Genomic DNA, 27406 nt, shown 5'->3' on the forward strand with positions numbered 1-27406 from the left:
AGGGGCACTCATGATTTGCACAGGTTCTAACTAAAATAAGACTTGAGGTCCTAGGGGCCCATTTATCATTCTATATTTGCGGCTAAATCCCCGAAAACACATGTGTCCCCCGAATGTATCAGGAGGGACCGCAGCTGGAATCTCCCATCCCTGCTGCGATCCCCCTGCACCGCCAGCGGGGGAGGATACATTTTACAATGTGATCCTGGGCGGTAATATTCCGCCCAGATCGCATCATTGATAAATGGGCGAAAGAGAGACATATACAATAAATAGATAGATAGATAGATAGATAGATAGATAGATAGATATGAAACAGTCTCCTTCTGTGTGTGGATACACTGAGCTGCAGCGTCCTCTCGCTGTCCCTTTAAGGCTGCTGCATAAATGACCTGCCGCAGGTGAGCACAGGTGACACTGTTTAAGTGCAATACTTAGTGGGCAGGTTTGGTAAGTTTGGGTTTCTTGGCTGACTTGTTTGGGAACACTCTGGAGTGGTAGGTGATAAACAGGACAATAAGTGGACTTGTGGTGTAGCAGTGTATTTTATATATGTGGAAAAGCAGAAAGAAAATAAGGCTTCCTATAGGCTGACAGGCCAGGTTATAAGGATAACCCTACTCGTATTATTGGAGGGTTATGTGTGTTTCTATTCCTATCTGTTTCGTTTGGAGATACATTTTGTCTGTAGTGCTGCTATGCAAGGCAACCACAGTCTATCATGTTGGGGTGGTTGTCTGTCTCATACAAACACATTTGTTTTGCTTAAAGTGTAGTGTGTGGTGTGTGTGTGTGTCTCATGTGATCTGCATGAAGTCATTTGGTGGCTTGTAGTTGTGTAAGCTATTAATGCTATGTTGGGTTCAAGCTGGTACTGATCATTTGGTTGGTAGAAATTTAAGTTTGGCAGAATTAAGTGTTGCTGCCCATACACTAGGGCCCTTATTCAGATCTGATTGCAGTACAAGTTTGTTCTCAAAATGGGCAAAACCATACTGCACTGCAGGTGGGGCAGATGTAACACGTGTAGAGTTAGATATGGGAGGGGTATGTTGAAACTGAAATCTAAATTGCAGTGTAAAAATAATGCAGCCATTTACCCTGCACAGAAACTAAATGACTTGCACAAATCTAACTCTCTGCACATGTTACATAGGCCCCACCTGCAGTGCACATGGTTTTGCCCCATTTGACAACAAATTTGTACTGCGATGAGCTCTCAATAAGGGCCTAGGAGAATTTCTCCAAAGGGAGAGGTCACCTGCAATTTTCTCTTGAACCGCCCTGCAGCTTCCTGTGACTTCATACCATACCCTATTGCACACTAAATAACATTCTGAAACTACCAGGTGTAATACTGTGATGGCACATGGGGTATTTCGGGGGTGCATTTATACTTGCTCTGCTGGTGATATTTCTTATAATGGTGGTGTTAATAGACTGACATTATGGATGCAATTCTTCTCACTATTTCTATATAGGTGTCTTTCCCTACTCCTGGGGCAGCCAACTCCAGTCCTCGAGAGCTACCAACAGTTAATGTTTTCCAGATCTCCACACAGAATCCCAAGTGAAGTAATTATCTCCACCTGTGGCTCTTTTAAAATGTGATAGTGAGTAATGAGTGCACCTGTGCAGCAGCTTGGTTGTCTGGAAAATGTGAACGGTTGGTAGCTCGCGAGGACTGGAGTTGGCTACCACTGCCCTGCTCCCAGGGCACATGGAAGGCCTATAAAGATGTAGATTGTTTTGATATATTTTTGCGATTATTTGCCAAACACCTACCTCCCAGCTGTCCCACCCTCCGGCAGCAGTTTCCTGCGGTGTTTGGGGGGGGGGGTGGTTTGGAGTTGGGAGATGCCTTGTCATCTGCTTCTCTGCTCTATTCATGAGAGGGGCTTAGGTGGACACAAGAAATGGGTCGTCAGAGTCGTTAAGTTGACCCAAGCATTGGGTCAACAATGGGGAGGTTGATAGTCAATTTTTTTATTTTTTTTGTATATTGTTAAGCTGTGTACATACAGAGCAATATATTGCTAGCAATATATTGGAAGTGTGTGGTGAAGGAAAGAGGACTTTTTTTTTGTGGGGCACTCTTGAAATGTAAAGTTCTATAGATTTAAAAAAGAATAAATAAAAAGTTACGTTTTAATCTATAGAACTTTTTTTATTTATTCTTTTTTAAATCTATAGAACTTTACATTTCAAGAGTGCCCCACAAGAGTCCTCTTTCCACCTCCACACACTTTCAGTTATAATTGGACTCGAAATTGTTGCCAGAAATCGCTCCTCCGACCAGCGACCATTAGGGGACTGAAAACGGGAGCGCTCACACGGTGATTTATCACCGGTGCACACTTCAATTGCTGCCAATATGGTCGCTCAGTGACCATTATTGCCAGCGATTTATGCCCGAGTGTACACAGCTCTTATAGTATACAGGCGGTATCTCATATCCTACCATCCACTAGGGAGTGGAGGGAGAATACATACCTCTCAACATGACCCTCTCCAGGAGGGGCACAATGCTCTGCTCCTGCACTTTCCTCTTAATGTAGGATTGCCATCACCTGTGGTGAAACACCTTTCCTATCAATAACCTAGCACCCTACAGGTGATGGTAATCATACATTACCAGGGAATTCTGGGAACAGAGCATTGTCCCTCCTGGAGAGTCATGTTGGGAGGTGTGAGAAGTGTGCCGAACACAGCATGGCAAATGCAACAAGCCACATGACTTGAGTCAAAATTTGGGACAAAAAATCTCATGTCAATCTTTTGACCATAGCTATCTCTACCTATTTCATGTGTCAACCTTATGACCAGGGTTGCCGACCCTCCCGGAATTTGCGGGAGTCTCCCGAAAATCGGGTCCCTCCCGGAATCAGGGGGACCCCCACTGAGCCCCCCGATCGCGGCATTTATATGCCGCAATCCGCGGGTCTCAGGGGAGGAGGCGGAGCTAAAACGGCACAATCGTGACGTTTTAGCCCCGCCCCCTCCATGGATAACAGTTATTTCGGCTATTTGTCGTAATGAGGGCGGGGCTTAATGACGTCACAGTTGAGCCCCGCCCCCAAAACGCGTAATGCAAGATTTTTTTAAAGTCGGCAACCCTGCTTATGACCAATATTTTAAATAAATAAATTTCAATTAATTGATTCAATTGAATACAATTAGGTGATTCAATTGTTTGTGGAAGTTTACCTCCCATCTAAAGCTATTAAATTGTTTGCGGTGAGGCCGTATTCGTATTTATTCTTTTTTATTGTGTTGAACATTCATGCTGGTTGTATTTCCTGTTTATATCTATAGCAGTGGTTCCCAAACTTTTTTGCATCCCGGCACCCTAGATTATCAGAATATTTGTCACGGCACCCCTAGGTGCAAAGTTGGCTACCGAGAATTTCAGAAAACAATATTAAATTAAATATGTTGTGCTTATATGTCATCCTTAGGTCCAGTTATGTAGATTCACTTCTATTTTATCCACATTTTAAAACTGGAAGCCACAAGCACTCATTTTGTCTAATACATTGACCATAAATATTTTGAATCGGTTTTGGACCACCAAACCGAGGCACCCCTGCAAGTGCTCCGAGGCACCCCAGGGAGCCTAGGTGCACAGTTTGGGAACCCCTGATCTATAGTATTGAACTGAGAGCAGAGACAGTGGTACTCCAGGGTTGTAGAGATAATACATGTCGCCACCACCAAGATACCCCATGTCACCAGCAAAACACTACGTGACTTGGTGTCATGTACATTATATTTTGTCACTGTTCTTTGTAGAGCTATTAATAAAGTTGGCTCTCTTGTGTATATACTGTACATCGCAATGTCCTATAGACCAAGGGTCAAATCTGTTTTAGAGAAGTCTCAAATTCATATGATCACTGAACACCAGATTTCCTTTAGTCACTTCAATAAGTAGGGTCGTTTTTCATATCACACTGATCATTAAAGTGAGGGAGGCATTGAAGGAAGACCCGTTCTACACCTTCACACCACTGATCATGTCCCTTCCACATTAATAGTCACACCTAGGTCAATACAATAGGTCAATGACAATAGTGCAACTGGCCATCGATACTGTTAAAATAATCAATGATTTTTAACAATAGTCATCCATTTTGTTTGATTGGTTGGCCTGTGGGACAATGAAAACATGGGGCAGGGCTTTGTGGGTGTTGGGTGGAGCTATGCTCAGAGTCCCGGCACTTTGGGGAAAAAACACAGGAAACCATCGGTTTTGTTATGCTATCGATGGAGGGAAACCATCTGGTTCACCCCCATCGATAGCAAAGGTTTTTGACATTGGCCATAAACCATTGATTATTTAGGATAATTGATGGTCATCCCTAGTCACACACTCTGCAGCTACGCTCAATAGGACCTCTATACTTTTGTGCTCCAAGCCCTGTGGACCACAATCTGTCACTGGCCCTAATCTGGCCTCACATCACTATTTGTACAATTTTTTTTTTCTCTCTCCTGCTGTTTAACTACACATCCCAGCATTCCTTGCAACAGTTTCAGCATGGCCAAATAGCAAAACTGTAGCAGGGCATGCTGGGATATGTAGTGCAACAGCTGGTGAACCAAAGGTTCCCCATGCCTTAAATCATACTTGCCTACTTTTTAAAGTCTCCTCCGGGAGAAGCCCAGAAAAAAACTGTCAGCAGCACTTTGGGGGGCGGGGTCTGATGTAGCAAGCACCGCCCACAGTACTGCAAATCCTGCTATTTGTGGGGATAAAACTACATGATTTGCATCTTTAGCTCCGTCCGCCCCCGGAAAGTCGCAAATTGCTGTATTTTAGCGATGTGGCCGGGATGGGGGTCTGGTGGTATCCGGGAGGCTTGTCCCCTTTCCGGAGCGCCAGGAGGGGGACCTGATTTTTGGGAGCCTCCTGGCCATTCCGGGAAAGTAGGCAACCCTGCCTTAAATGGACAAAATAAGTTTGTATTATATACTTGCATGTAGTTTTACAGATATATTTTTATTAAAGATGTAATGTGCTGTGAGAATATATGAAGTTTTTGACTTCAGTATGTTTTGGTTTTCCCAGGTAAACTCCCTTACCAACTTCACTTTCTGTCACCAGCAAATCATGAATCTGAACTCGGAACAAATTGTAAGTATTGTGTAGGGTTCAAAATGCGGAAAAAAGTGGATTTTCTAAGCTACTATATGTGTGTGTGTGTGTGTGTGTGATGTATTCTCCCATGCAGGAGTGGCCCATTGGGGGGATGCAGTGTTAGGGGCCTATGCTTTAGAGTCTTGGCTTACCAATTAGTGAGTGCGTGATCTGGGCCCCTTGATAGACAGTAAATGCGTCAAGTGCACACATGATTTTGTACCATATTAATAACCAGAATGCACTGTACAAAATACACCCTAGTCCTGTGCAGTATAATGTAACATACTGTATGTATGATTTAAGTGCACAGCCTAGAACAGGCATGTCCAAACTATGGCCCTCCAGCTGTTGTGAAACTACAAGTCCCATCATGCCTTGCCACAGTTTTGCTATTAGGGAATGCTAAAACTCTGGCAAGGCATGCTGGGATATGTAGTCTCAACAGCTGAAGGGCCACAGTTTGGACATGCCTGGCCTACAACCTTCTCTTAAGGAGGGGTGAAGGCCCCATTTTTCCTGTACCCCTGTTTTGGGTCTTGCCATCTCTATGTCAAAATGATAACCAGGGGGGTAGATCACAAGCACTCACATCTATGGCCAGATATCATGTGGCTCACAGAATTGCCCCATAGTGTAAGACGTGGCTGTACATTGCTAATATGTAATTCCCTGAAGATGTCCTGATGTAGACATGCAAACCAGAATTTCTACACTTAATTTACTATATATTCTCTATCCAGCTTCAGATAAATAGTCATGTAGCAGTGGTTCCCAAATGGTGTTGTGGCACCCTGGGGTTCCTTGGGGGAGTTGCAGGGGTGCCCTGGACTGGTGGTCCATGACCAATTGAAATTATTTATGACCAAAGTAATAGGCTAATAGTGGAAAAACAGAAGTGATCCCTGTCCATTACCACATAGCCGCCCCAAGGATCAGGGCTACCAATATGTGGGTACAGCTGGCCTCTGGAAGGGCCCAGGCAGCTCATTTTGACCACCGCAACACCCTCCTCCCTCAGCTGCGCTGTACAAAGCAGGCCCCGTAGTGCAGGCTTATTCAACCCACAATGCAGGCGGCCAATTTAAATTCTGCACCGGCTTTTGAGACAATCAGTGCTCCCATACCAACGGTTAATCAGAGTGGCTGCCGGTACGTGAGCTCTGATTGGCTCACCAGCCGATGCTGCATTTTAACTGGCCACAGGAATCCTGAGTTGAAGACGCCTGCGCTCCGGGACCTCCGGGCTGAAACTCAGTGGAAGAGGAGATGGGGGAGCAGGAGCCGGGTTATGGTAAGTCAAGTGAGGAGGGGGGGCCGTACTGGAAATGAGTCCTGGGCCCCAAAATTCCTGATGGCAACCCTGCCAAGGATGACATATAATCAGAATTTACTTAATATGTGTTCTGACTTTGTAAATAAGAAACGTTTGGCCTAGGGGTGCCGTGAAAGAAATTATGATAATCTGGGGCATCCTGATTTAAAAAAAGTTTGGGAACCATCACTGATGTAGCCATTAAAGTAAGATTTCAGGGGTTGATACCTTGCTGGACTTGGTTTTGTGTTCCCAAGCTTTCTGCTTGATGGTCAATTGTCAAAGTACAGTTATGCCCTTAAAGTCTTGGAAGACCATTAAAAGCATAACAAATACTGAGATCAATGTGGTAGATATAGAGGCGAAGCAGGTAGGGAAATCGACAAGATGTATGAACATCTTATTCGCTGAGCGCAAACTCTCCCCTCCAGCATTGTCCCTGGGAGCAGACCGCACATATTTGGCTCATGCAGACATGCTGTCTCCTCCCCTCTCCCCGCTGTATTGGGCATGCACGTGATCTCGAGACACAGTTCTGGGGCATTAAAGCCATCCTGCAGCTGTTGAAGTAAAGTAGATGGTGGCAGGGGACGGAACGGTCAGCGTGGCTGACATTCATACTTTTGCCCTGCATATCTGCCTGCTATCTTTTTAGATAGCAGCGCCAATATGGACAGTGGCGCATAGCACCCCTGTCGTTTAATGAACATCAGCTCTTACATGGGGGGAGAAGCGTTATCAGTGCACATAATGTAAGTTCTGACATCTGCCCCATTATACCAATACAATTTATTTATGTGCGAAGACACATCTCCTTATGTGATGACCATGAATACTACCATTCTTCGTAAAACCACTTATGTGCTATAAGACATAATTACTCCATTACACAAACCATGGCATTGCAGGCAATTTTCAGAGTGTTGAGGCGCATACACACTGGGCGTTTTTTTTTTTTCCTAGCCCAGCAACTTTCACGGGTGGTGAACCACAAAGCGGTTCACTCAGCTGGTAAAACAGGCTGATGGATAGACACCTGACCATACAAGATTTTGAGCTTGAAGTAGCACAAAACTGGGAAACTGAGCTACTCTGCACTCCAAATCGCCCAGCATGTTTGGGCCCCAAGTCGTTTTTTTTTTTTTTTTTTTGCTCTTTTGATACATTAAGATGGTTTGCTATAATATAATTAACTTTTTTCCACTTCTTTTGATTTCTCTCTTCTATGTGAAACCTAAGTCCCCCATCTAATATTCTTTACCGATAGTATAAGATTGTAACTTAAATCTATTTCTGTCTCGACAGCTGCCAGAGGATTTTTATCTGGCAGAAGAAGGTTCCGTGTTGGACGAAATGGCAGAAGAAGATGAAGACATTGATCTATATAATGAAGTGACGTTTGGATTGGGTAGGACTCGAATGCGACCCTCGAATGATTGTGCCACCCATTTGCAAATAAGATTTAGCATAGACTGGCACAGACAGGGCGGGCGGCTCCTGTGTTGTCAGCCGTCCGCCAAGAGAGGAAATGCTGGGCTTCCCCACGCTTCTATCCGCAACCTCTCTGCGGTCTGTCTGATTTCGTAACAAATCTATACAATTATCCGTACTATGATCTGATAATCTGTATTTATATTTGGCCCAATAACTGTACTGGGTACGGTGGCAGAGCCACAATAAGTGGGGACAGTCGGGACCTCAGGCCTGGACCAAGACATGGCCTAGGTGGAATTGGGCAGTAGGTACGATTTGGGGTGGTCAGACGCACAGGACATACGTTTATACTTATATAAACAGGTTATATCGTCAATAATTATAATGGACTACCAGGGGGTGTGCTACCACAGGACAAAGATATATGGGTTCAAGCAGAAAAAGAAAAAGGTTTGTCACGATAGTGGTGCACCTCGGATAAATTGTGAGGCTTAAAACATAATTTTTATTAGATCAATTAAAAAAGAAATAGGCTGCGAAATATGACAGACAACATGTAACATATAACATGGACAGTGCTAGTGTGAATTTAAAAACTTGGGCTCATGCGGCGTCCCTTAGTACTTATAGTTGGTATAGCTTATATTAGTAAGTCTCACCCTTGGTGCTGGCTATGTCGCCTATGGTGCACCCAGGGGGACGTAATATTGCTAATTTAAGACAATTGGTCGTCTGCCTGTGTCTTATTTATATGCACATCATTTACATATATATACATAGAAGAGAATTTCCATTGTATGCGTGGTAAGGTGCTGACAGCTGGACAGTCGCTATTGATTTAACTGGAATGCACTGTTGTATACTCAAATATTAGTGATTTCCTCGATATATGAACACTGTGTAACGTAAAGATCCTACAGGTGGATCAACACAGTGACGAGGTGGGGTTATGGACAGTTTGGCGCAATCGCCTAGTGTGTACTGCCCAAATTACCCTCTAGGTCACTTCTCCTACAAGTGCATAAAGGTAACCAGTATCTTTTACCAAATATGTATTTGGACAAAGTTTCCAGCGTGCAGCGGGTATCTGTGATATTGCAGACAGTATCACATAGGGTCTGGCAGCTGTGTCCCGTCCCTGTCAGATCGTGGGGTCACAGGTAAGTATCACCCAGGACTGGCAGACGGAATGACTAACAGCTAGCTCACGGTCTCCTTGTGCTGCTGCAAGAGGCGATGTGCATAATATAAAGACAGTTTCTAAATAAGCATTAGAGTCCTTAAAAGGACTAGAAATGATGACAATCAGGCAGGAAAATAATAAAGCTAAGAGAGCGACCGCACGGCTTGTGGAGGCCGGCGTACGCTTCGCAGTTCTTCCTCAGGGCCTATCATATCACTAATATTTGAGTATACAACAGTGCATTCCAGTTAAATCAATAGCGACTGTCCAGCTGTCAGCACCTTACCACGCATACAATGGAAATTCTCTTCTATGTATATATATATATGTAAATGATGTGCATATAAATAAGACACAGGCAGACGACCAATTGTCTTAAATTAGCAATATTACGTCCCCCTGGGTGCACCATAGGCGACATAGCCAGCACCAAGGGTGAGACTTACTAATATAAGCTATACCAACTATAAGTACTAAGGGACGCCGCATGAGCCCAAGTTTTTAAATTCACACTAGCACTGTCCATGTTATATGTTACATGTTGTCTGTCATATTTCGCAGCCTATTTCTTTTTTAATTGATCTAATAAAAATTATGTTTTAAGCCTCACAATTTATCCGAGGTGCACCACTATCGTGACAAACCTTTTTCTTTTTCTCTTTCTGCTTGAACCTAGGTGGAATTGGGACAGCTGCACAACAGCAGGTAGCCATGGAGGCAAAAGGTCCCGATCCACGCTGCCACCACCCAGGTTCCCTCCTAATGCGCCAATGGTCAGCCTCCTGTGCTGCGACCTCCTCTCTAGCACAGCACTAGTATTTTTGCTAGCGCTGGTCTGTGCTGTTACTGAATAAATCACTCGAAAGATGGTACCACCGGCACTGGAGGCTCCAGACGTGTGGCTGCAGCACAGTTCAAACTTTAAATAGGGGAGTAGCCACTGACCACTAGGCAAGCATATGGAGACAGCGAACCCCATGTGCGGCCATGGAAACTGGTTCTATGGTGTGATTTGGGGAGGGGAGTGTCTATGACTAGTTACATAGAAGGGCTGTAGGTGGTTTTGATATGCAGGCTTCAGTCTCCTTTTCTCCAGGGTGGCTTCATACCCTATCCCAAGATGGCTGTAGACAGAGGAGGAGAGATAGATGCAGGGGGAGAGATGACAGGCTGCTGCCACAGCACAGCCTGTCTCCCCAGCTCAGCACATGCTGCTTAGTGCCGTGTGCTGAGCTGGGGGAGAGACTGCTGCAGTGGCAGCCTGTCCTCTCCCATTCTCCCTCATTTATTTATTTTTTGTTCTTTTTTTTCATGGGGGTGTGTCCACACACCCCTTCTGGAGGCCCTGCCCCCCACCTAGTGGCCACGGACTCTCCATTTTAACAGGGCCTGGTTGACCAGTCGGTGCCCCTGCCTATATAACTTCACGAAGATGGGAGTACTATTGGAGATGGGATGTTGCTATTGGCAACCAATCAGAATCTTCTAATCTTTAATGGAAATCCGATCTCGGTAACTAAACCCCAATATTTCCAACAGCTTAGTTTAGTGCACTAACTACTAAGGGGGTGATTCTGGTTGACTCTCAATATAGCGAGTTCTGCCCTGATGTTTTGTGGGACTGCACAAACTTTGGGGGCAGCTGGAATGGGGCTCGCCCATGGTAACACCAAGCATTTTATGGGCGTTCACATGGGTACACAGGAGTGCCGGGGCCTGCTGGGGTCAGCCGCTTGCCCCCTCTTCCTCCTGGCGCACGATAGTCAGTTTTCACTGACTTTTATTTGCGATGGCAGGATAAATCGTTCGATGGTCGGTAAACATCGAATGATTTCTCCTGCAGCGGAGGCGTGTGAGGGGATGTTTTCGCTACACATCCCCTCTCATATTAGAGGGGAATCTGCGACAGTCATTCGTACAGGCGGCGTCTCGGGTGCTCGGTAAGCTGCGATGTTTGCAGCTTACAGAGCCGTGGCCGTGAAATCAGCCCTAATCGGCTGTTTGATGTCCCTTCAGGTCTGATGCGTGGTCTCATGCACATCGGACCTGCTGCCGTCCGACCACTCTACCAGTGGCAGGGCGGGGAGAAGGGATGCATGCGATCAATCACAACGGACCTTTAGGACCAGCTGTATCAAGCTTCAAAAAGTGATTAACTGGAGAGTGATATACAAGCAGCCAATCGGCTCCTACCTGTTATTTTTCAAACCCAGTCTGTGACATGGCAGGTAGGAGCTGATTGGCTGGTTGTTTATCACTCTCTATTTTATCACTTTTGAAACTTGATACATCTGGCCCTTAGACTTTACACAGCATTATGTAAATTTGCCAAGAGAGGTAGAGAGGAAAAGAAAACTCTGGGTGGGGGCACTCTTCTATCACTGTTGCGGGTTTTGTGTTTGATGCACTTAAAATTTAAAGTTTAATAGATATGCTCTAAAATAAAGTTCCTCCAAAAGTATCCCCTAGGTATGTGGGGCGCCGCAAAATTATATGTTAATATGGGTAGGGGCAATTTTTGTGCCACCTAGGGAAAAGGAGACGGCCGGTTTTTGTTTAAGTTTCTGTAATTGATCCTCATTTATCCTATAGTTTCACCATGGTGCTGGTATAGGTTTAAAGGATTATAATCATTGGACCATTTTTATATAAAAACCGGTAGTCACCTATCGGGCAGGCTGAGCTGTAATCTGGTAAATATTCACAGGGGGCGATATAGTGCTGTAGTTGGAGTTTGCAGATTAGAGATATAAGTAGCATACATTCAAAGTAGGCAGTGTGTAGGTAAAACACTTAGGTCACAAATTGAATCAATAGGGTAATCTAGGTAGGAGCCACTGGACTAAGCCAGCGGTTACCTGATGACCTGACCCGCCTGCGATGAGGTAATGGCGTCAGGTCTGCTGCTTTCTCTTTGTAGCGATATCCCCGTCTGAGCTCCTGCCCGGCCGGTCACGTGAGTGCACCACGTGATCGGAGTCCCGTCTTGACGTACGTTTCGCGATGCGCTTGTTCACAAAAGGGGGTGAACAAGCGCATCGCGAAACGTACGTCAAGACGGGACTCCGATCACGTGGTGCACTCACGTGACCGGCCGGGCAGGAGCTCAGACGGGGATATCGCTACAAAGAGAAAGCAGCAGACCTGACGCCATTACCTCATCGCAGGCGGGTCAGGTCATCAGGTAACCGCTGGCTTAGTCCAGTGGCTCCTACCTAGATTACCCTATTGATTCAATTTGTGACCTAAGTGTTTTACCTACACACTGCCTACTTTGAATGTATGCTACTTATATCTCTAATCTGCAAACTCCAACTACAGCACTATATCGCCCCCTGTGAATATTTACCAGATTACAGCTCAGCCTGCCCGATAGGTGACTACCGGTTTTTATATAAAAATGGTCCAATGATTATAATCCTTTAAACCTATACCAGCACCATGGTGAAACTATAGGATAAATGAGGATCAATTACAGAAACTTAAACAAAAACCGGCCGTCTCCTTTTCCCTAGGTGGCACAAAAATTGCCCCTACCCATATTAACATATAATTTTGCGGCGCCCCACATACCTAGGGGATACTTTTGGAGGAACTTTATTTTAGAGCATATCTATTAAACTTTAAATTTTAAGTGTATCAAACACAAAACCCGCAACAGTGATAGAAGAGTGCCCCCACCCAGAGTTTTCTTTTCCTCTCTACCTCTCTTGGCAAATTTACATATTGCTTTCTTAACTCCGGGGTGCACCACTGACCGTCCCATAAACAGGCACCCACTGGCGCTCAGCCACTAGGCGCTCTGGGACACATCTATTCTATTATATAGGCATAAAAAGGTCAGTTCCTATCACTACTGCCTTATTCCTTTTGAAATCAATACCAATACCGGTGCGGTCATACTCCCCCTATCCCAATCCCCGTTTCCCATCTACATATGACTTTACACAGCATGTAGAAATCTAGGCTTATGAAAACTCAATTTTTATTTTTTCCCTTTTGTAAGATAATGAAGACTCTGGGGATGAAACTCCTACAGAAGAGACCACTGTGGAGATAGCCGACCAAAAGCCTAAATTGGTGAGAGCGGCAGAATCCCCAGGAAAACAGTCGAGGGTGATGGAACCTACAAAGAAGAGAACTCTGATGCAGGAAGTGACCGTTGTGGTGGAACCCCCGAGAGACCTGAGTGTCTCCATGGATCTGAAGCATCTAGAAAGAAACCTAGAAAGTACAAGAATAGATGATTCTGGATTGGGAGATCCAGCGGTGATGAAGGCGTTCCATGGGCAGCCGACCTTGGAGGTAATTTCGCAAAGGACGCAGCGCTGTCATAAGCCCGTAGTAAATTTATATAACGTGCACAGTATTAAGAGTGAAGTTACGCTTCAGTCTAAAACCTATTTCCATTTTTCAGAGTGTGGACAGTGCGGTTGTGGACAGTGGGATTGGATCGAACTGGGCGCAGTATGATGCAGACTATGATATGGTAATTGATTTTCTAACTTATTTTTAACCTCTTCATTTTTAAAAAAAAAATGGGTTTATTTAACTGAAATCTTTGATCTTAAAATGTCCCACACTTCAATGGAGGCAGACTGGAGCAATTTGCACAAGAATACAGCCTATCATCAACATTAGTTTCAGATTCCTAATGTTCAGGAACAAATTTAATGTTCAGCCCAATAAAACGGCTTCCATTGTATGCAGACCAATATTCATCATTTTTTTTTTTTTTTTTTCTCTCTTTACAGACTGGTATGGATTCAGGACTATGGGAAGGATCTCCGAAGGGAAGAGCCTCAGTTGCTGGACAGATTTTGGAGGTAAAAGTAGATGGGGAATCCCTTTAAAATAATTACTAATAGGGTGCTAAAGTGTTAAGGCCCCCCCCCCCCCCCCCCCCATACACTAGGGTGATTCACATGCAGTTTGGGCTCTCTTCATGCAATTGCTACGATCAATCGCATGACAAATCTCATGTGACAGACAGCAGGTCTGATGTGATGCGCGGTCCCCTGCACATTGCACTGGAGCATGTTAGTCTCACCGGCTGCAGAAGCAATCTGTTGTATGGCGTCCGTGCCGGTCAGGCTTGGCTGGGATCATGTGCGATGTAGATTATGCGGCAGAATCGCATGTGATCCTGTCGCCCTAGAATATTCTGGGGGGGGGGGGGGGGGGGGAAGGAGGGAGGAATCGGGTGTAACATCTCCAAGCAGAGAAGCCGCCCTAGTGTACAGTATAACCAGCTTTAGTCATCTAGGCGGAGTTGCTTGTTGGGCATATTCAGATGGCACAGCTAGCCAGACTCCTGATGGGGGATTGGTAACTGCATATGCATAAGATTTGTGCATGGACATTACCAGTGATTGGATGCTTTGTTGTGATGGCTAATCTGCTACCCAAGTGTGTACCTAGTCTCCTAAATAGGCCACCTCAAAGGCAGGTTCCACTGTTTTATCCTGAACAGGACCAATGCCAAATAGTAGACTGGATGAGTTGGTGCCTGACCTCCTGTAGTAACTAGAAGGTCACCACACACTGGCCAATGGCAAACTGTTTTACTTCTGACCAGGGAGGCACAGCAACTGCCACTAACTACCATCCAAACTTACTCACTGGTAGTTGGTGTGGCTCCCCTATTTGAATTTTGTACTGTGCTGCAGCATACCCTCCAACATGACCCATTGCATTCGGTACACTATGCTCTGCTCCTGGACTTCCCTGGTAATGTAGGATTGCCAGCACCTGTGTGGAACTAGGTAATTGACGAGAAGGATGTTTCAACACAGGTGATGGCAATCATACATTACATACCTCCCAACATGACCCTCTCCAGGAGGGACAGAATGCTGTTTCTGGACTTCCCTCTTAATGTATGATTGCTATCACCTGTGTGGAAACACCTTTCTTACCCATTTACCGGCTTGGAACAGGTGACGGCAATCATACATTAAGAGGGAAGTCCAGAAACAGCGCAAAGTGTCCCTCCTGGAGTGGGTCATGTTGGGAGGTATGCATTACCAGGTACGTCCAGGAAGAGAGCATTGTGTACCGAATGCAATGGGTCATGTTGGGAAGGTATGCTGCAGTGCAACCTCTGAAACTGCCACTGACTGTTGGCTGGTACTTTGGGCCAGGTGTATCAAGCTTCAAAAAGTTATAAACAGCCAATCAGCTCCTTCCTACCATGTTACAGGCTGGGTTTGAAAAAGACAGGTAGGAGCTGATTGGCTGCTTGTCTATCACTCTCCAATTTATCTGATACATCTGGCCCTTTGCCTCCATCCAAGACTTGGTAAATAGACCCATTAGACCAGTGGTGGCCAAACCTGTCCTCAGGATATACCAGTTCATGTGTATCAGGCAATCCTGTGGATCTATAGTAGGAATGAATGCAGCAATTTTACAATGTGACAGTTGGTAATGACTACAGCTGTGCACCTGCTAGGTGGTCTGGAAAACATGGACTGTTGGAAGATCTAAAGGACCGGCTTGGCCACCCCTGCCTTAACTGTAAGCTCCAGTAAGGCAGGGACAAACTACACATTTATGGGACCGCCCTGTGCAAACTATTGGTTCTCTATAGTCGATGATGAACATTAATTTGTCACCAGTATTTGTTTAAGTAAAACTTGTTTCATTGGGGCAGATGTATTAAGCTTGAACAAGAGATAAATCCAAGGGTGATAAGGAGAGAGAAACGTCCAGCCAATCACCTGCTAACTGCCATGTTACAGGCTGTGTTTGAAAAAAGTCAGTAAGGAGCTGATTAGTTCTCCTTATCACACTTGAATTTATCTCTTGTTAAGGCTTAATACATCTGCCCCAATATTACAACTGTCTGAGTAAGTCCACATCCTGTAATGTAGTATAACTATAGTAATGATGGAAAGATTTATATCGTGGGTTTTATGGAGATATAAAATTGAAAATTAAGTTTAATAGGCATACACCTGTAATGTCTGACAGAGTTCATGGCTTCCCCTGTTTTTGTGTAGGACAAAGCAATCATAAGAGTAATGGACAAAGCACCATATGTCCCACCCCCCAACCTGGAGTTCCTGGGCTCTCCTATGCAGCGTCCGTACATGTGTGCGCAGCGGTACAAAGGGCCGGAAATGGGTAGATTGTCCCCGAAGTCATTCCGTCCTCGCTTCTTTAGGCAGGTAATGGCGCAATGTATTGTTATAGGGAACCTTACAGCCATAATAAGAGCTGATCGGTAAAATATCTGGAAGTTCTTTTTGGAATGTCATACCCTGAACATCTGAAGGACAGAAATCCCTACAAATTCATAAGGAGGGGGGGGGGTTTGGTGGTCACGAGTAAATTGATGTGACCACACCCCTTTACTTTACTTTTATTGAACAGTTGGAGACCCAGAAACCCGGTACAAAGCCATTCTGTACAGGCCGTAAAAATTGGTACTGTCCCGGCCTTCAAAGGTACAGTTGGTGGGTATCGAATGTTGCTCCAGTTGGGGCTTAAGACTGGGTACAAGCCTGAAGGACTGGACTGGTAAGCTATACACACTTGCCATAAGGATGTTGTCTGACCAGACAATACAACAGGACAGGCATTTAAATTCTTTCGACCAGTTTTGATTTATTTTGGGCTGTTCTGCAGCTGCATAACTGGTTTGGACATATTGGTTGGCCACCTCCACCAGTTCACCAGTGATCTATTCGTCGCATAGTGTATACTCAGGCAAAAATCAGCATATGTTGGTCAATAAGCTTAAAGCTAGGCTTTTGACTAGCACAGTTATAGGTCTAATAAACATTGCTTCGTGTGTATGCAGTCCCTGTCCAGGATTTGTCCCTTAATATGTAATTAATATGAGCAGACTGTCATTGATAATAGTTCTGTCCTTGTTCCAGCAATCTCCCTTGGTAACACGTACCATGCGTCCACCATTTCCATTTACGCCTCCACCAAGAGCGCATCCCCCGTTCAGTCCTAATCAGGTGAGGGCCATTTTGTTTTGTGCGCTGTGAATGTGCCTTCTTCATAAGTCATGTAGGGTATTGGTACAATTGACTGCATATTACTTTACTCTCATTTCAGTCTCCTGGATTTATGTCCCAGACTCCGTTCAGGCCAATGTCTCCCAATATCAGCACTCCCATAAGACCAATGACACCCAAGATGGTCAGGATGCACTTTGGGCCGATGTCTCCCAATATGTCTCCTTTCTTTAGCCCAGCGGGTAACGCTCTGCAGAGGTTCAAGTAAGTTTTAGATCTTCATCACATACCTTGCTTGGTTTGACTCTAGAAAGTGATAAACATCTGCTTGTGGTGCCTTGACTAGGCCCATGTGAAGGCGGTTCCAGAGCAGCCGATGGTACATTCTATAAAAATAGCTATGGGCAACTTCTCAGCCTTTGCTCTTCAGAAGGCTTGGTGTATCTACCACCACTGTAGATCATACGCCATTCCGGTACAAAGAAAAGGCAGAACTTGGGGCAATATATGAATGTACTCGGGTGATTCTGATGCAGAGGTGACTGGGAGTTTGTAAGCATATACTTTAGGCGGGTTGAGCAGTGAGCATAGTACCAAATCCTCTATGCTTGCAGTATAAGCCATGTTGCTTCAGTCAGGAATGCAACTATGTAGTTGATTGGTTCCAGATCACTCACACTTGGGGGTAGATGAAACCATGGTGGTTTATTTAATAGAACTGGTGATAAATGGAACACTTCTGTATTCCAAACAAACACAACCATTCCCATAATGGGTGGTATTCAATGCGAGAGAGAGGAGAGAGTCTGACAGTGAGCAGTGTCGATAGCTGGCTGACCTAGTACTCAATCCCCCCTTATTCGCCGTTTCCACCTTGCATGCTCCCTAATGCGAGGTGGAAACAGGGAGTGCGGCCATCAAAATGGCGAGGCTAGTCACTATATGCAGCGGGCTCCCTGCATTTGCGCCGACCCTCGCCATTCCGGGGAATCTTCGCTGCCCCCTGATTGCGAGGATTTCCCCAGAACGTAGACTAGGGCGAGGGGGCTGGACGTACAAACCCCCCTAGCTGTCCGCTTGCCCCTGCATTGAATACCGCCCAATGAATCCCTGGCAGAATAGCCAGTCATAGCCTAGGGTGAGTGTCCTTCAGTAGTACAGTGTCCAAAATAAAGAGCTTGGCCCCTACACGGCTGCGACTATATGATTTGCGTAATCATCCATTCGCAGCCTTGGGTGCAGGGGAGAAATTATTCAATGGTGGGCAACCATAAAGGGTACTGGTGTAGTTTCATGGCGCCCGATATATCTGATGCGACACCATTGGTGTCTCAGATCTCTGAGCGCCCTATGCGGGAAGCTGATGTCAGCTGCCCCCCCCATGCACCCAGGGCAGGATGGCTAAAATGCAGTTCGACATGCCCGCTCGCGCAAAGCGTCTACACATGCAGATGCTAAAAAACGGTCCCCTATGTGAACGCACGGGGGACTGATTAAATGAGAATAACCCCCAAAGCTCTAAGTCAACAGTTTCTGTTGACATGGCGGGAGGAGCAAGTATATTGTCACATACCGCATTTCCTCACATGTACAAAGAAATCCTGCTAGTTATCTCCTACACATTTGTACCTGGATTTTGTGTTTACCTTACAGGGTCCCAGGTCATGTAACCCAGCTGCATCCGCAGCATCGCCGGATTCTGAGTCAGAGACAACGTGTACAGAAGTGAGTCTGATGGGCTGGGCTACAATGTTATGGGGAGAAAGGGGACCAGTCTTTGACGATAACAAGGGTTCTAACTCCTCGGGGAACCTACAGATGTTGGGAAGGATAAGGCTTTGTTGTATGTTTAGTGTTTTTATTTTCTTGTAACCGAGGAGGAACCAGTAATATACTATATAATGCATGTTCATGGATATAAAATTACATTTTTATGACTGGTCATCCCTAGCAACACGGGGTAATGTCTGCGTCACTAAATGCAGGTTTGGTGTCAACGTAAGATGCAGATAAGAGAACTCAATGCTAATGTACAATTAGACAAGATAGACATTTAATATAAAGACAGATTAAATATTTTGACACATCTGTCTTAAGATTTAAATGGCATCCTTTACTCCTGTGCTAGCACCAGCCGCAAGCATTGGGACAGCAGACCGGATCCGTATGCAAGCTTAATGTCTCAGAAGGAGAAGGAATGGGTGATAAGGCTGCAGATGATTCAGTTACAAAGTGAAAACCCCCATCTAGACGACTATTACTACCAGGTACCGTACAGTGGGCAGAGGCAGAACTCTGGGAGACAATGGAGTCATCTGCCACCGGGCTCCTGCTCCCAAGGGGGCACCTCTCCTCCCCTGCAAGTTTAAATCCATTCATTGAAAGCCATCAATATTGCTTCCGTGGCAGAGTTCTGAAATATGTATGTTTTTCTCTTTCTCTCTCTATATAGATGTATAATTCATAACAGACATATACATATTTTATATATTGTGTGTGTGTGTGGTTGGGGGTGGGGGGCACCAATGTACATCTTGCCTCCGGGCGACTGGGACGAACTTACGACACTGAGTGGATGTATATACTTATGAGATGGAGGACTAAACTGTACAGCGATCGTAAAGGGTTGAAAAAGAATACAAATGAGAGACTTGAGAGGTCATAAATTTTTTTTTTTTTTTTTTTAATGCCATATATTACTTAGAGCTACTATGAGAAGCTGGAAAGTCACATGGCTGAAGAGGAGCTTCTTGGGGACCGCAAGAAGAAAGAACCCACTAAGCTGGTTACCCCTTACATACAGAAGGCGGAGACCTACGAATCTGGTAATTTTTGTACTTTTTTAAATCTACTACTCTTATTGTACTTGTAAATAAGTTTATTTGAGCAAAATACAGTGTGGGTAATGCAGCACTTGTTTGGTGCACAGGTGCAATCATTACAAACGGTCACCTTGTTAAACTTATGTGCTGCATTTATTACTAACCAACACATTCTACAGGTGGTCTGAAAAACATGAACTGTGATAGATCTTGAGGACTGGTTTGGCCTGGCTGGTGGTGATCCTAAAGGTGCCCACACACTAGAAGATTTTTGGCCCGATTGGCCGATTTCTGCTAAATATATCGTCCGATGTTTACCGATAATCGGTCGAAAATCGGCCGATTTTGGTCCGATGCGCGTTCCCGTGGATCATTAACTGAATCTTCTGATCTTCCGTGCTGCACAAAAGATCAGAAGATTTAACAAAAGATCCATAGGAACGCACACAGGATCTTAAGAAAAATCTTTGGTAAAGATGTGCGCTGGCCTGAAATCTTTTGTCCAGGACGGAAAAAAGATTTCAAGGCTAATTTATGCGCACCTCTTATGCTGGGTACACACCAGGACGACTATGGCCCGATCCCCCTCAATCTAGATCCAATTCCGACCAATTGGATGTAGACTGTGTGCTGATTGGGCCCTTTTCTGTCCTGGTGTGGACCGATACCGATCCGATGCGCGGTCCCGCGGGTCGGTTGGTCGTTATTGAGATCCTACCTGCTGCAGGTAGGATCTCAATGACTACCATACAGCCGGGTGCGGGTCGCCATCGAATCGGACCCGCTCACGGTGCACATCGTGAGCGGGTCGTGCCCTCCCGTGTCACCGTGAGCGGGTCGGACGAGACACTGCCGACCCGCTCACGATGTGCATCGTGAGCGGGTCGCCCTGGTGTGTACCCTACATTACGATCGCAGATCTTTCTAGTGTGTGGGCACCTTTATACGGCCTACACACATGCCGATATTAAGGCATTTTCTAAGCGATTTTGCTTAGTTTTGCAAAGTCGCTTAGCAAATGCCCTCACATCGGTGTATGTGTGGGGGCTGTATCGGCATCCGTGCGCGTCCCCGCGCGTCTATCGGTGGCCGAGATTGATGGACAGTGTCCATCAATATCGGCATCGGCAGTGTTCTCCCACCGGAGAACACTGGCGCTGTCCGCTCGCTTAGCACACAGAGCTGACAGCTCGCTCTGTGTGTGGGCTGTCAGCTCTGTGTGCTAGGCGATAGCGGCGCAGAACAGCCCGACCTAGCATAGCTTCTGTGTGCTAGGCGATAGCGGCGCAGAACAGCCCGACCTAGCATAGCTAGGTAGCCCTGCACACATCGGCATGTGTGTAGGGCCCATAACAGAGGCACGCACCACTGCAGCTGAGTTGGGGAAATCCATTTGGGAACCCCTCTGCTAACTTGATTCAGTATCCTTCCAATAATAAACCTGCTTATTTGTTAAGAAAAAATATATACTTAATCAGGCTTAATTGACCGTTGACCTCATTTGATCTGACAAAACAATCAACCACTTAGGGGAGCGGGTTTTCCTTAAAAAAAAAAAAAGCCTGTTAAGGCTCTTTGCCAAATGATTAATCCGTGTAATGTGTATTTGTCCCCATGATGACAGTGGTTCACATTGAAGGTTCTCTTGGGCAAGTTGCCGTTTCCACCTGTTACAGCCCCAGAAGAGCCATTGATGCGATCTCCTATGTCCTGCATGACGAAGTGAGTACATGAAGTAGCAGTCTCCACACACCTGTTCAATTTGGGGGTCTGACTACAAGTATATCACTTTGTATACAGTGCTTGATGAATATTCTATATGAGTACCAGTCTTCCTTATTACTACAGTGCTGCCTTCTCTACCTCCCGACTGGAGCCTGGCATGCAACAAGCGCTGGTATTGCTGTAATTAAACCATTTTGTAACTGTGCCAACATCGTGAGATGTTGAAAATATCCGATAAAAATGCCGATGTCTTTCTCATGTTTGTTAATAAATGCAAATAATGTTGTGTAAAACATGATTATATTTCCTATATAAAATATTTCCTATATAAAATAAACATTGCATTATGATGAATACAAATGTTTGCTTGGCAAATGCACTCAAAGGGATAATTATTGGGACCAGAATGTGAGAACTCTTGGTTTTAACTTCTCGGCATAAAGAAAAGTCCATCTCCTGACACTGCTTCCTGTGGAAGTCATGTGACCGCATCTGTAAATGTGTCTGGTTCATATAAAAGCTAGTGACCAGCTCAGCAGTGGCTGGAGACTAGTGTGTAATCTAGAATTTGCAACTGGGGGTGGACCAGGGTTGCCTAGCCTCCCAAAATGGCTGAAAGGCTCCGAAAAATCGCAACCCCCGAATATCCATGGCCGCAGCAGCAAATTACCGTGGTTTGTGTTTAGCCCCGCCCCCTCAGACCCACAAATTGCGGTGTTTGATGACTTCTACATCAGGCCCTGACCCCTGAAGGGCTTCTCCCAGAGAGGAGGCTTTAAAAGTAGGCAACCGTGGGGTTGACTAGAACTCTGCAAATGTAATTTGTTTTTTGTTTTTTTGGTTCATTTTGAAGTTGCCTTTAAATCTTTATTAAACAGCCTTTAATGTCTGCATGTGCTGCACTATAATAAATCTCACTTATTCATTCCAGGATATAAAGGCTCTTGGCTACCAGAAGTTGAGGGTGCTGAAACACATTGAGAAGGTTGGAGACTGTTCCCATATTCTATGTATAGCCCTGTGTAGAGTAGTCTGATGTTGAAGCCCCTTATACCGAATGTGTGATGTACCATACTAAGGATCCCGGGGTCTCTTCCTATGTCTCGGTTAGGCTTGATTGGGCCTCTTCCACCTGCAAAGTTCCTGCCCGATCACTGTTTGGGTAATACCATTAGTTAACTAGCAAATGGCTTCCTCTCAATGGTTCATGTACTAATGAGCGACAAACCAGGTTCTGAGTGATGTCCAGGCAGGGACTTTTACGTATTTCAGATGGGGCACATAAAATGTATTTACGTGGTCTACACCATTTAATGATGCAGCGGTGTCCCCCTAATACTTGGCACAAGGACTGATACCTTTTTAATTGAAATATGTATTTGTGCAAAGCATTTTATGTTGGTGGCAGCCCTGCCAGTGGCGAGATGAGTTGGCGAAGGCTTAAGCCGTTTTACCAGTGATGAACAATGTCTTGTTGAGGCTGAGCTATGCAGGGTTCCTGTGTTTCAGCTGTTCGTAATGTTGCTGGAGGTTGAAGAGATGGAGAAGAAAATGCATCACATTCCTGAAGAGCAGCACATTCGCTTCCAGCAAAAGCAGAGCTACAAAGTGCAGAGGATCTATGAGGCCCTGAAGATTGGGGCTAGCAGATATGACGAGTAGGTTCTGGGTGGAGTTTTATCTACAGAGGACAGCAACCAATCCAATTCTAGCCATTAAGTATAATAGATAGATATAGAACAGGGGTGGCCAAACCGCTCCTCGAGATTAAACGGTCAATGTTTTCCAGGCCAACTGTGGATCTGTAGAATGTCGGCTAGGAGTGAATGCAGCATGTGTTTGAAAATGTGACCGTTGGTAATGACTGCAAATGGAAAATGTGGACTGTTAATAGAACTTAAGTAATAGTTTGGCCACTCCTGGGTTAGGATAGACTTTGTTGCTACAGGTGACTCTTCCACTGGCCCTCTCTAAAACTGCCAAAACTGACTTTTATTGACTATTTACCCAAGGTGCACACTGTAATCACAACACATGAACAAATGCCTTTATTTTTTCCAATAAAGTCCCACAGAGCGTAAGAATTTTACATAAATGAAAATAGTTCATCTTTTGACTTCCAAAAGGTACTTCCTCTTACTGTATTAAGGCACGATTTCTTATGTGGCCCGTGGGTGGTAAAGCTAGGAGTGGCCATTGATTTTTATTACAGTGGGTGAAATCTATGGTCTTCCTTCGCACAGATAGTGATCCCTTTTTTATTTCACTGATTGGCCCATTTTGGCCAATTACAGCCTGAAGGTGGGATTTCGCTGCTATCGGGAGGGGGGAGGCGCTATGCTTGGTGTCCTGGCACTCAAAGACAAAAATTTTGATGGTCGTCAATGTTTTTTCCTAGTCCTTGGTAGTCCACGTCTGGCTTTCTCCTTAAGTTCTCTCCCGCTGGTCTGTTTTTATACCCCCTCCTGACTCATATATGGACAGATGTATGGGTAAATCAACCTGCTGTGTCCGGGGTTGGTATTTCTTGGCATGGGAAGCAGAGGCTCTTCATCCAATCTGTTTCTTATCTGTTCCTTTCTGTGTTAGAACTACAAGTAATACAAGGAGTAACCCGCACACTGGATAGCGTTATGCAGATTTAGTGACTTCCTGCAATCTGAGCTGCTCCATTTGTGTTTCAGGGAATCAGAGAATGAGTTTTTGCAGCTTCTGCTAGTTGGGAAAGGCAAAAAATTAGCAGCCCGGCTCCTGCCGTTTCTGCACAGCGAGCAAGCGGTGGAAATCCTCCTGACTGTAGTGCAGCATCTGTCCTTCCTTATAAAGAACGACACCACTGAAAAGGTAATCTGGTGTGAGGCAGTATAAAGGTGGCTATACACTAGTGATTTGGGCCCTTTTCATTCGCTTCAGATGAAGTGGTAAATTGCATGTGTTACATCGCAACCTGTGCGGATCTGAGCCAGAGATGAGGGTTGTCCTAAAAATGTATCCGGTCCATCGGCCTTGGCTGGGATCGCGTACAATACGTTTTATGCAAAAGTACTGCATACAGTCTGAATGCGATCCTGCTGCCCAGGAGATCATATGATAATGAGACTGCTCCCCCTCGGAGAAGTAGCATAAATGTTTGGTGGTCTTTAGATTGCTTGACAGGTGGGACTCTCAATGGGTTTCTTGCAGTCTCTTCCAGTTCTCTATGGACCACTGACCTCCATAATTAATGCACTTCCCTTCACGGAGTTGATCAGAGTTATTCAAGAACTCACCAGGCCATTGCCAGAAAGCCCTCACTTGCCTCTGTCGATGGCGTTTCAAAATCAGGTAAGTTTGCACAAATGAGGAACCCGTTGGTCGGAACTTATAACTTTCATGTCCCTTTAGTTCCTCGTGGTGATAAATGTACTAGTCTCTACAAGCTATGGGTGTAATTCACACCCAATAGCAAAGTTGCTGTTTTTTTTTTTTTAGCAAATGGACAAAACCATGTTGCACTGCAGGTGGGCCATACACCACTGCGATTCCTTGCAGTAGTGTATGGTCAGCAGACCCCCCCCCCCCCCCCCCCCCCTGCAGTGCAACATGGTTTTGTCAATTTGCTAAAAATGCAGATTTGTGGTTGTTTAGTGTTGGTTGCAGTGTCTCGCCTATCTAATGGCGTTTGATTTGAAGCATCAGGCAAAAACCGATCCAAATGTGTGTTCTCTCCCCTCTTGTCTAGTTTGGAATCTCCATACTGTATGCTTTGCTGAGTCACGGAGAGAGCCTGCTGTCCTCTGATACTCCGATGGAACCATGCATTGGGGACTTTGAAAAATGGTAATATACTCTAGTACTCAACCAGTTTCTTGTAGGGGATAACATGGGTGTGCACAGTTCCACCTAGGCTTACTGTAAGTGATCATGGAGGTGTATCATTAAAGGAAAACAGACTGAATTGTCTAGTTTGGTGGTTCCCGACCCTGGTCCTCAAGTACTCCCAACAGCGGAGGTTTTCCAGGGCACCCGGAAGGTGCACTGATTATTCACTGACACATTTTAAAAGATCCATAGGTGGAGTTAATTATTTCACTTAATTCTGTGACTGACTAGATCTGGAAATCTGTGCTGTTGGGGGTACTTGAGGACCAGGATACGTAGACCATTGGTCTACGTATGCCATGGTTTGATGCAGTTGGGGTTTTCTATTGGTTGAACAGTCTATGCATGAAGCGAAGGGAGACATTGGCATGGAATTAGTTGGGGAGGGTGGGAGTGTGTAGTGTCTGGAGTACAAAATCAAACTCCTTATTGTGATCTAACATAATGTATGAAACTTACATTCAAAGTGAGTTCGTTTTGAGTAGGTGAAAGCTGAAGCTGGAGTCCCCTCAAATCTCCCTTCAGCTTAGTAATTACATGCATTTGCCACATGCACACTTACACGCAGGGGCGGATTAGCCATAGACCTTACAGGGAAGAGTCCTGGGAGGCAAACACACCTATGAGGCCACCTGTCCAGAGTTTTGGCCATGCCCCTTCCTCAGAGCCGAATTTCCCATAAGGCACGTGAGGCACCGGCCTAGGGGCGGCACATGTTTGGGGGCAGCACTTTGGATGCCTGTGATAGTACTGCAGCCCAAAATGTACCAATAACTGCAAAATATCCACTGTACTGTACTATATTCCATCTTAAATAGAGTGTAAATGGATAGGACATGCAGATACTGCCCCTATAAACTGTCCTAATTAGTAAACATTATTGTTGTGCCTAGGGGCGCCCTCATCCCTAAATCCGCCCCTGCCCTTCCTGTCCCTCACACAAGCAACCCTTGTCTGTACCCAACACTACTCGCCTTCATCTTGTGCTAATCAGTATGCGGGGATGTCACAATTTCAGGGGTGTCTCTGGTCTGAACTGGGGATATTTGGGAGATAATGGTAATGAGCTTTTTTGACTGCTTGATGGAGGTTTGGGTTCTGGTCAGGCTCAGTGGGGGAGGCCGGTATTTGTAATGTGGAGGTTTGTGGCTTGTCACAGTAGCTTAAATGTCTGAGGGGCCACCAGACTGCCAAGTGTATTGAAACCAACTGGTTCTGCACAGGTATAGCGATGTATTAATCCCGCCTATTTTGATGTTGGTCCCGCTTAAATTTTTGGTTTTCCCCCTACTGTAACTTGATATGTGTTCCTTACCTGCAGGACGGACACAGTCTTCCTGGTGGCAAAGGAGCTCTCTCACGTCTCCAAATCCTCCATGGTGGAACCACTTTTCCTGCCAAGCAATTTGCTTTCCTTATTCTGCCGTTACCTGGACAAGCAGACCATTCATAAACTAGAGGACAAAATGGAGTAAGAAGCCTGAAACTTTTTCCCTTTTTTCCTTCTTACTTGGATGTACAAACCAGTGTGTGTCTAACGCCTCCTCTTATCCCTTAGATGTCCCTCGGCACCCCCCTACGCCGCAGTACCTTCATGAATGCTGACTCTGATATGAAGAACAGATCAGCCGTCGCTTCACTCGCCGCCACAGATTGGTGGAGCTTCCGTTTTTGGAAATTTAAATATTTAATCCTGTTTTAAAGGAATTTTTGTTTTTGTTTAGTCAACCTTGGACAAGATTTTTCCAAATTTAAGGAGCAGTGGGTCTGAAAGGCCATGGAGTTCTCCTTTGTGTTTGGAATAATTTGATACGAGATTGCTGCTGTAAAATAAATAAAATTATATATGGGGGGTGTAAATGATGAATGTAATTTATATTTTTGTTTGTGTGAGTTTTGCACAGCATTGACTATGTCCTGTACGCCACTTGCAAAATAAACAAAGAACATATA

General features: G+C 45.2%; 1 protein-coding gene across 4 annotated transcripts; it reads left to right on the forward strand.

Annotated features, from left to right (window-relative positions):
• Window positions 1-431: 431 nt before the first annotated feature.
• PATL2 (PAT1 homolog 2) lies at window positions 432-27406 on the forward strand. Of its 4 annotated transcripts, none has more exons than XM_083171791.1 (20): window positions 432-450; window positions 5072-5137; window positions 7761-7863; window positions 13079-13377; window positions 13490-13561; window positions 13827-13898; window positions 16077-16244; window positions 16959-17045; window positions 17146-17309; window positions 18699-18770; window positions 19174-19312; window positions 19750-19870; window positions 21492-21589; window positions 22524-22577; window positions 23102-23250; window positions 24277-24436; window positions 24776-24916; window positions 25314-25411; window positions 26775-26924; window positions 27012-27406. In XM_083171791.1, the coding sequence occupies exons 2-20, from the start codon at window positions 5114-5116 to the stop codon at window positions 27049-27051; spliced, it is 2211 nt and encodes a 736-aa protein (XP_083027917.1). In that variant the 5' UTR covers window positions 432-450; window positions 5072-5113; the 3' UTR covers window positions 27052-27406. The 4 variants fall into 4 exon arrangements, with proteins under 4 accessions (XP_083027917.1, XP_083027916.1, XP_083027919.1 ...); XM_083171790.1 differs by having other exon boundaries at window positions 446-497; XM_083171794.1 differs by lacking the exon at window positions 432-450 and adding an exon at window positions 513-602.

Source organism: Crinia signifera, chromosome 2 (genome assembly GCF_055691185.1).
Source record: "Crinia signifera chromosome 2, ASM5569118v1, whole genome shotgun sequence".
Taxonomy (NCBI): domain Eukaryota; kingdom Metazoa; phylum Chordata; class Amphibia; order Anura; family Myobatrachidae; genus Crinia; species Crinia signifera.